The 10,258-nt window shown below is 46.4% G+C and overlaps 1 protein-coding gene across 1 annotated transcript in view; it reads left to right on the forward strand.

Moving 5' to 3' along the window:
- Positions 1-7,603, forward strand: part of NEK4 (NIMA related kinase 4) — a 71,688-nt gene extending 64,085 nt beyond the window's left edge. The window contains exon 15 of the mRNA XM_003894303.4: positions 7,303-7,603. Within this exon, the coding sequence (XP_003894352.2) occupies positions 7,303-7,395 (93 nt within the window). The 3' untranslated portion in view covers positions 7,396-7,603. The remainder of the gene's footprint in view (positions 1-7,302) is intronic.
- The last annotated feature ends 2,655 nt before the right edge of the window (positions 7,604-10,258 follow it).

Below are 10,258 nucleotides of genomic sequence, written 5' to 3' on the forward strand. Positions count from 1 at the left end.
AGGCTTGAGCCACTGCGCCCGGCCCTAAGGTTACTTTTTATTCCAAAGTTTAGCTTCGGGGGAAGTACAGGCTTTCTGCCTTTAAGGGTACTCCTCCTTTGGAGTAGAAAGCAAGCACTTTTAAAGGGGGCATAGGCTGGGCGCGGTGGCTCACCCCTGTAATCCCAGCACTTTGGGAGGCTAAGGCAGGCAGATCACCTGAGGTTGGGAGTTCGAGACCAGCCTGACCAACATGTAGAAACCCTGTCTCTACTAAAAATACAAAATTAGCCAGGTGTGGTGGTGCATGCCTATTATCCCAGCTACCTGGGAGGCTGAGGCAGGAGAATCACTTGAGACCGGGAGGCGGAGGTTGTGGTCAGTGAGCCAAGATTGTGCCATCATTGCATTCCAACCTGGGCAACAAGAATGGAGCTCTGTCTCAAAAACAAGGGCCTAACATGAATGGGACATGGCGGGTTGGGGGGAAGCGAGCAGTTGCAGGGGTCTGTGTGTTAGCTTGGTGCCTTATCTAGCAGGTGATCAAAGTGGTGACTGCTGGTTTCTTTGTGAGCAGGCATACGTTGGGTTGTGAATCTACTGTTATCTCTTGAGACAACCTCCTAGTGGGCAGGTGTTCTGCTCTGGAGCTTCTAAGCACATAGTTGATCTACCCCTGTAGGGAGTGTCTGATGAAGCGAAGGTAAAAGGCTATAATTGTATTTCTTTTTTTTTCTTTTTTTTCTTTTTTTTGAGATGGAGTCTCGCTCTGTCGCCCAAGCTGGAGTGCAGTGGTCCGATCTTGGTTCACTGCAAGCTCCGCCTCCCAAGTTCAAGCAGTTCTCCTGCCTCATCCTCTCGAGTAGCTGGGATTACAGGCATCTGCCACCATGCCCGGCTAATTTTTTTTTTTTTAATAGAGACAGTGTTTCACCATGTTGGCCAGGCTGGTCTCAAACTCCTAAACTTAGGTGATCAACCTGCCTCGGCCTCCCAGAGAGTGCTGGGATTACAGGCATGAGCCACCACGCCCAGCCTATAATTGTATTTCTAAAGAGCTAAGTAGGAAGTGGGAAAAAGGAGGATAAGAAGAGAGAGAAAACAAAGAATTTAAAAATAATTAAATAATTGAGGCCAGGTGCAGTAGCTCATGCCTGTAATCCCAGCACTTAGGGAGGCTGAGGTGGGCAGATCACTTGAGGTCAAGAGTTTGAGACCAGCCTGGCCAACATGACGAAACCCCATCTCTACTAAAAATACAAACATTAGCCTGGTGTGGTGGCATACGCCTGTAATCCCAGCTACTCGGGAGGCTGAGGCATGAGAATTGCTTGAACCCAGGGGGCAGAGGTTGCAGTGAGCTGAGATGGTGCCACTGCACTCCAGCCTGGATGACAGTGAGACTCTGTCTCACAGAATAATAATAATAATAATGATTAAAGTGGAGGTACTCAGTTACACTTCCACTCTTTTTGAAAGCACTGTGAGGCTCGAACTCCACACTCTCTTCCAGATGAAGTCAGTTCATTTAGGAAGAGATTTGGTGCTGTTTTATGGCCTCTTTCTATTCCCAAGCAAAGTTTGTGAGCATGGCTATGGAGCTGTGGGTGGAGACAATGGCACTCTTCCAAGTGATACCCCCACTTTAGAAACAGTGCACTCGGTTTTGGAGGGAGATGGGGCAGTAGCCTCTGGTCTTCTTGGCATACTTGGCATACTTCTTGGCATTTCACTAACATGGCATCTTTATGGTCTGGGGAAGAGGTGATTTGGGACCCCATAATTATTATTATTATTTGAGATGGAGTCTTGCTTTGTCACCCAGGCTGTAGTGCAGTGGCTCGATCTCAGCTCACTGCAACCTCCGCCTGCTGAGTTCAAGTGATTCTTCTATCCAAGCCTTCCAAGTAGCTGGGATTATAGGCACCCATCACCACACCCAGCCAATTTTTGTATTTTTAGTAGAGACGCGGTTTCACCATGTTGGCCAGGCTGGGTCTCAAACTCCTGACCTCAAGTGATCCACCCACCTCGGTCTCCCAAAGTGCTGGCATTACAGGTGTGAGCCAACACACCTGGACTGGGCCCCATAATTTTTAGCAGTCCTGTACCCAAAGTAGAACCTACATCCTAGTACCCTGGGCTAGGTGGAAGAAGGGAACTCCCACTTCTTGCCTGCACTCTCCTGAAATGTAGCCTCAACAACAGGCAGCAGGATGAGATCTGCCAGTGTCCTGCCCTCCAAAGAAGATAACCTTTCAACTGGAAGTTGCAGGGAAACAAAGGCCTGTGTTCTTGCCTTCAGTGGCCTGGAGTAGAATTTTTGTCTCACTTAGGTGGGCTGGAGAAAGGTGGCAGTTGGTCATGATTCGTGTACCACTGACTCTTACCGTTCTTACCAAAGTTTAGATTTTCTCAAATAAATGTTTCTTCTGTCAAAAGACAAAATTATAACACATTTTGTTTAAATATCTCAATTGGGTTTATTGTGATTCTAGCATTGGGCAACACTTCATTCTGTAAAATAGAATAAGTGTTCTAATGAGTGAAGCAGAGGAGATTAGCTTTATAGACAGAAAAAGGGTTGGATAAAGAAGAAAAAAAGAATAAAAAGTGGATTGGTCTCATTTAATAGGGTTGCTCCAGAAAAAAAGTGGATTGGTCATTTTAGGGTGGGGACAGGGAGACAGAATAATGGAAAAATAAGCTGATTGGTTAACATCAGGTTACTTCAGATGAAAGATTAAAACAGAGAGCTTCATACGATGTCAGTTGAAACTGGCCTGTTTGGGAAATTAGGCTGTTACCTCTTTCAGTCTCTTGATTTCTAGAAAGGCCAGATGGCAGCTCAGTTTCTGTTTGGTGAGCATTAGTGACGCCATTATGATTTTTAGTCTGGACTATTGGGCCTAGTGTTATGAGATCTTTGGGGTGTCACTTTTCTGACCAGAAACATCTGTGGCTGATGGCGCCTTTGCCTGAGTTTTACTTGGGCCCGCTGGGCTTGTTCTGTCCACAGTCTGGCATTCCACTCATATTACCAGCCTGTATCCCATGCCTGCCAAGGGAGAGTCAGGCATGGAGCGACGAGGGGTATGGGAGCGAACATGGGGTCCAGCCATTGTGCAGTCAAGACACTCTAGTTGCTGCAGCGGGGTGGGCAGCTCCAGGTGCCGGCATGGGTACTGGTCCTCTGCAAAGCTACGGCCAGATCAGGTGCACCTCAGGCAGCTTCCACTGCTGGCACCAGGGAACACTGGGGAAACTTGGAGATGCCAGAAACCACAGCACCCCAAACAGGGAGTCACCGCCCTGGCTTGGGGAGCTCCCAGGTCTGGGATCCTTGAAGGGCCACAGCTCTTCTCTCCTCTTCACATGCAATGTGGTGAGAAAGGGGCATCTCAGCTCCTAATATGTTTGTGTTACAGTTCTTTCAGCCTCACCATTCAGTGAGTCCCGAGTTCTTGTCCTGTGACCAGGAAGAGGTACGCAGACAAGTGAAGGGTAAGCAAGAGGAAGAGGAGTTTCTTTGAGAGAACAGCTCAGGCTGGATGTGATGGCTCACGCCTGTAATCCCAGCACTTTGGGAGGCCGAGGTGGGTGGATCACGAGGTCAGGAACTCGAGACCAGCCTGGCCAACATGGTGAAACCCCATCTCTACTAAAAATACCAAAAAATATTAGCCAGGCCTGATGGCATGTGCCTGTAATCCCAGCTACTGGGCAGGCTGAGGCAGGAGAATCGCTTGAACCCAGGAGGTGGAGGTTGCAGTGAGCCAAGATCACGCCACTGCACTCCAGCCTGGGTGACAGAGCAAGACTCCGTCTCAGAAAAAAAGAGAGAACAGCTCAGAGGAGGTCCGCAGGGGCCACCTCCCTTCCATAGACAGGGTGTCTCGTGGAGTATTCAGCCCCACTTGATGAGTGCTGAGTTAGCAGAGAGGGTAGCTCCTCTGCAGCTAGTCATCCCATTGTCTGTTCTGCTCTGGCTAAGCGCAGGGGCTTAAACAGGAGTAAGTACCTGCCGATTGCTCCATGGGCAGGCCCAGAAAAGGCACCACAAGTTCCCACTCTGGTCTATGGGACTAGCAGCCAGGCCCCCAACCTTCAAGCCCTCCCTGGCCCGAAGGTGGGGCCTCACCGGGGACCCGCCCCCTTCTGCCCAGTAGCCTGTCTGCCTCCTGCTCAGGCCCAGGCTGCTCATGCCACGGTGCACATGCAGGCCAGTGCCAAGCTGCCCTCTGCTCCCCCTCAGCTTAAACTCTCCCCATCCTGCGCTTGTTGTAGCCCAAAGTCCGGAGGGGGACAAAGTGGCAGGGGGCTGGTGTGTCATTGCTGCCCCAAACATGCGTACACCTGGCCGGGCTTTTACCACGCCTGGGCTCATTTGGCTCTGAGATTGGAGCTGGGGGTGGGGGTAATAGGGAGAGACCAGTCAATGGGAACAGACACCCCTGAGCCTGCGGGGGCAGCTGGGGCCTCTCCGGCCTGGCTCTGCCTTGGGGCACCTCTTTGCCTGCCCCTTTGCGCCTGACCATGCTGCTCACCCACCGGCAGGTGACAGCCTGGCCCCATCCTAGCAACCTCCAGGGCAGTGGGTTCTGGGCGGGGCTCCCAGGGGCCAGCTCTGGGGACTGTGCTTCCTCACCTCGCCTTCCCCACAGCTGAGGCAGATGTCCGGAGTGGTGGAGGGTCCCGGCCTGGGGGCGGATCCTGACCATGCGAAGGTGGGCGTGGTCTGGCCAGCTGCTTCAGGGACGTGGGGTACAGGGTTCCAATGGTGCCACTGCTCTTCTGCAGCTGCTGCTGCCATCACCGCTCACATCTCCCTGCTGCTGCCAGCGCGATGGTAGCGGCTGCTCCGGATGGCCCACAGCTGTCATCACTAGTGCAGGAGTTTAGTCCAAAACAATGGCCTCCTATAATTTTTATTTAAAAATTTGAAGGTCATTTTCTCTTAGCACCATTTCCAGAGACTTTGTTTTTTGGAGTTGAAGCCTTGCTCTGTAGCCCTGGCTGGAGTGCAGTGGCATGATCACGGCTTACTGCAGTCTCTGCCTCCCTAGCTCAAGTCATTCTCCCAAGTACCTAGGACTACAGGTGCACACCACCACACCTGGCTAATTTTTTGTAGTCTTTGTAGAGACAAAGTTTCACCCTGTTGCCTAGGCTGGTCTTGAACTTCTGAGCTCAAGGGATCAGCCCACTTTGTCCTTCTAAAGTGCTGGAATTACAGACGTGAGCCTGGCCACTGAGGGAAATGGGAGGCTTACAGAGCTCCTTATGGTGTCATGTTGGATGTGGAACCAAACAGGATTACATTTTATATTTAATTGTTATGTCTTTTTAAATTTGAAACATTTTCTCACTTTGTTTTTCGTGACTTTGACTTTTCTTTTCTTTTTTTTTTTTTGAGAGGGAGTTTTGCTCTTATTGCCCAGGCTGGAGTGCAATGGTGCGATCTTGGTTCAACGCAACGTCCGCCTCCCGGGTTCAAGCAATTCTCCTGCCTCAGCCTCCTGAGTAGCTGGGATTACAGGCATGTGCCACCATGCCCAGCTAATTTTGTATTTTTAGTAGAGATGGGGTTTCTGCATGTTAGTCAGGCTGGTCTTGAACTCCTGACCTCAGGTGATCCGCCTGCCTCGGCTTCCGAAAGTACTGGGATTACAGGCGTGAGCTACCACATCTGGATGACTTTGACATTTTTGAGGAGTAGGGGCCATGTTTATTTTATTTTTTGCAGCATAGAATAATTTATTGCAAAAGAAAAATAGTATTTTGAAAGTTAAGTGCAGAATAGGCAGTATACCCTGAGAGAGAGAGGATTCAGGGCAGGCTGCTCATAAGGATAAGACAGCCTGGGCCATGTGTTTTATAAAATGTCCCTTGGTTTGGATTTTTCTGATGTTTTCTCATGAATAGATTTAGGTTATACATTTTTGTCAGGAATACCACATAAGTGATATGCCCTCAGTGCATGGTATCAGGAGGTTCACAGTATAACATACTAGGTGTTATTTTAATTTTGAACAGTTCTTTCCACAAGCATACACTGAATGTCACATAGTACTTTTTTTTTTTTATTGCTAGTCAGGTTGAATTTTATGTATGCTAATGATATGGAAGGGGGACAGGGAAGTACTGGGTAAGGGAGGATGTGGCCTCTGGCTAGGGCTCCACCTTCAGACCTGTGCCCATGGACCTAGGCAAGAACAAGCACTGCTGCCTTCGTACCCAAATGTTGCATTTCCCAAGACCACCCTGGCCTGCCACTCCCCCATCCTGTGTCTATAAAAACCCCTGAGACCCTAGCAGGAACACAGATAAGAGGCTGGATGTTGAGAGGAACACATCGGCAAAAGAAGAAACAAGCAGCTGGACATTGAGAGGACGTCAAGGGGAGCATGCCAGCAGAAGAGCACACTGACAGACGCCAGCATGCCAGCAGGCCATCGACTGGCAGAATGAGGTGGAGTTTGGCCAGGACAGCTGGAGGAGAACCCGGACCGCCGAGCGGCCGGACTCCAGGGGAAAACCGTCTCCCTTCTGGTTCCCCATCTGCTGAGAGCTACTTTCACTCAATAAAACCTTGCACTCATTCTCCAAGCCTATGTGTGATCTGATTCTTCCGGTACACCAAGGCAGGAACCCTGGGATACAGAAAGCCCTCTGTCCTTGCGATAGGGCAAGGGTCTAATTGAGCTAACACAAGCTGCCTACAGATGGCTAAAAGAGCACCCTGTAACACATGCCCACTGGGGCTTCAGCTGTAAACATTCAGCCCTAGACACTACCGTGGGGTCAGAGCCCCACATTCTGCCTGTCTGTATGCTCCCCTAGCGGTTTGAGCAGTGGGGCACTGAAGAAGCGAGCCACATCCCCATCAAACGCCCTGCGAGGGGGACAAGGGAACTTTTCCCATTTCACTAGTGGTTATTTATGTGATTATTTTGTAAATATATGGGATTACATTTACATACATATATAAATGAATTTGCTGAATTATCTATGAGATTGATTTTGTTTTACCTATTCTAATATTGTTGGGTTTTATTGATTCAAAGAACTCTTTATATATGAATGCTATTAATCCTTTGGCATGAATATTGCAAATGTTTTCCCTAGTTTATTGTTTGCTCTTTAATTTCTTACGACTTTTTTAAAACATCTCGAAGTTTAAAATTTTTATGCAAACTGAACTATTAGTATTTTCCTGTATGGTTTCCACCTTTGATATCATGCTTAGAAAAGCCCTTCCTCTAAGATTACAGAAATATTTTTTCCTACTACCTACTGATTTTCTTTTTGTTTCTCAAATAGGTACATTTGCAGGAGCACATGGGTGAAAAGTATACAACTTACAGTGTGAAAGCTCGCCAGTTGAAATTTTTTGAAGAAAACATGAATTTTTGAGTGTTTGTCCTAATCTGCTGCCGGAATTAAAGACCTATTTTTAGAGATTTTTGGCTTAAAAAACAAGGGCAAACAGTCATTTGGAAGCCATTCACCACTGTTTTATATCTCTTTTTATATCTCTTTGGGGTCTTCCTACAGAAAAGAAATTGGACAGCAGAATAATATGAAGCAGGATCACGAAAGAAAAAAAACTTTGGCTTTCATATTCTGAGGACAAATCTGTTGTTTGTTTGATTACTGTTTACTGAGCCTTAATCCACCAAGTTTATATCTAGAATTTTATTTTTTTAAGGTACTTAAACATAGGGCTTGAAAAATTTTGGATTGAAATTTTTTGGATTGAAAAATTTTTTTTTTTTTTTTTGAGACAGTCTTACTCTGTCACCCAGGCTGGAGTGCAGTGGTGCAATCTCAGCTCACTGCACACTCTGCCTCCCAGGTTCACGCCATTCTCCTGCCTCAGCCTCCCAGGTAGCTGGGACTACAGGCGCCCGCCACCACGCCTGGCTAATTTTTTTGTATTTTTAGTAGAGACGGGGTTTCACCATGTTAGCCAGGATGGTCTCCATCTCCTGACCTTGTGATCCGCCCGCCTTAGGCTCCCAAAGTGCTGGGATTACGGGCATGAGCCACCATGCCTGGCCATAAATTATAAAATTTAAAAAAGTCAATTCACAGTTCTAGAAATAGATTTAAAGAATATGAAGTTCTGTCTAGTACTTGAGCAGCTGAATTTCTTTTCTACACATTGATGGACTTTTAATATTTTCTCATTTAATATAAACCTCATCTAGGGTATATACAAATTAAAACTGAGATACATTGCCTTTGTAAATTAGTATGTTTTTACATAATGGTCTTGTTAGATTTATTTTTCCATCAGTGAAAACATTTCGTAAACACAAATTTCATTTCGGTTTAAGCAATTTGTAAGCAGTCTAGTTCCATTTAGTTTTTGGATATATTTAATGTTTGTCTCCTGAAGTTTGTCTTCATGTACTTTAAGATATTAGTTGTCGTTCCATGTTTTAAATGTATGATTATATATCACATATTTTATTAGTTAAATGTTTAAGAAGAGGTAATACCCATCTAGGAAAGAAATTTTATAAAGTTAAATACAAGTCTTGAATAGTACATTTGCACTTCTGTATTCGAGGGACTCTAAAAATAAATATTGCTCCAGAAATGTTTTCAGGTGGTTTTTTTTGAGACAGCATTTCATTCAGTCAGGCTGGAGTGCAGTGGCATAATCTCAACTCACTGCCACCTCTACTTCCGGGGCTCAAGTGATACTCCCGCCTCAGCTTTCCTAGTAGCTGGGACCATGGGTGTGTGCCACCACACCTGGCTAGTTTTTGTATTTTTTTGTAGAGACAGGGTTTCACCATATTGCCCAGGCTGGTCTTGAACTCCTGGGCTCAAGCAATCCACTCACCTCAGTCTCCCAAAGTGCCGGGATTATAGGCATGAGCCACTGTGCCCAGCCCTGTTTTCAGTTTCTATAACTAAAAATATATCTTTGAAAATTATACACACACACAGAAATACTCTAATGAAATGTTCCCTTTACAGCCACTTAATGAATTTTTTTTTTTTTTTGAGACCTGTCTCACTCTGTCACCCAGGCTGAAGTACAGTGGTGCAATCTCGGATCACTGTAAGCTCTGCCTCCTAGGTTCACTCCATTCTCCTCCCTCAGCCTCTTGAGTAGCTGGGACTACAGTTGCCCGCCACCATGCCCGGCTAATTTTTTTGTTTTTTTAGTAGAGACAGGGTTTCACTGTGTTAGCCAGGATCGTCTCGATCTCCTGACCTTGTGATCCGCCCGCCTCGGCCTCCCAAATGCTGGGATTACAGGCGTGAGCCACCGCGCCTGGCACACTTGACAAATTTTTATTTAGAGTTTACTATGTGCCAGGTTCTCTGCCAGGAGCTGGGGATATAGTGGTGAATAAAACAATGCTTCCTGCCCTTTTACAGTGCTCACAGCCTGGTTTCTGATAACTCTTATTTTCACTTTGAAGGGTTTGCTAGAACTCAACTTGCAAAACCATCAAGTCCCAATGCCCAGTTGGGAACAAATCTTTGGCAAACTTGGTATCCTTGAGCTATTCCTTTCCTTGCATGTTTTGGAAATCCACATCTTTCTGGACAGTCATCAATTTTACTTACTTTTTCTAATTTATTGGTGTAAAGCAGGTATTTTACTAGAATTAATCTCACCCGTTTTTTTTTTTTTTTTTTTTTTTCAGACAGGGTCTTGCTCTGTTACCCAGCCTGGAGTGCAGTGAGGTGATCATAGCTCACTGTAGCCTTGACCTCCTGGGCTTGTGATCCTCCCACCTCAGCCCCTTAAGTAGCTAGGACCACAGGCATGCACCACCACACCTGGCTAATTTTTAAAATTTTTTGTGGAGAGGAAGTCTGTGTTGCCCAGGCTAGTCTCAAACTGCGTTCAAGCAGTCCTCCTGCCTCGGCCTCCGAAAGTGCTGGGATTATAGGCATGAACCACACCTGACCTCCCCCATACTTTCTTATTCCCATGTTGTATATTTTTATTTTGTTTAAACATTGATCCTGTTTTCTTCCCACTTTTATCGTTCTTTTTTACTTGAGTGCTTAATTCATCTTCCTAAATTAATTTAAAAACTCATCTTTAAGACTATACATTTTCTTCCCAATATAATCATTCTTTTTTTTTTTTGACACAGAGTCTCATTGTTGCCCAGGCTGGAGTACAGTGGTGTGATCTTGGCTCACTACAGCCTCTGCCTCCTGGGTTCAAGTTCCCCTCCCTCAGCCTCCCGAGTAGCTGGGATTACAGGAACATGCCACCTGTAATCATGTAAACATGCCA

The sequence above is a fragment of the Papio anubis genome, chromosome 2, assembly GCF_008728515.1.
Source record: "Papio anubis isolate 15944 chromosome 2, Panubis1.0, whole genome shotgun sequence".
Lineage (NCBI taxonomy): Eukaryota > Metazoa > Chordata > Mammalia > Primates > Cercopithecidae > Papio > Papio anubis.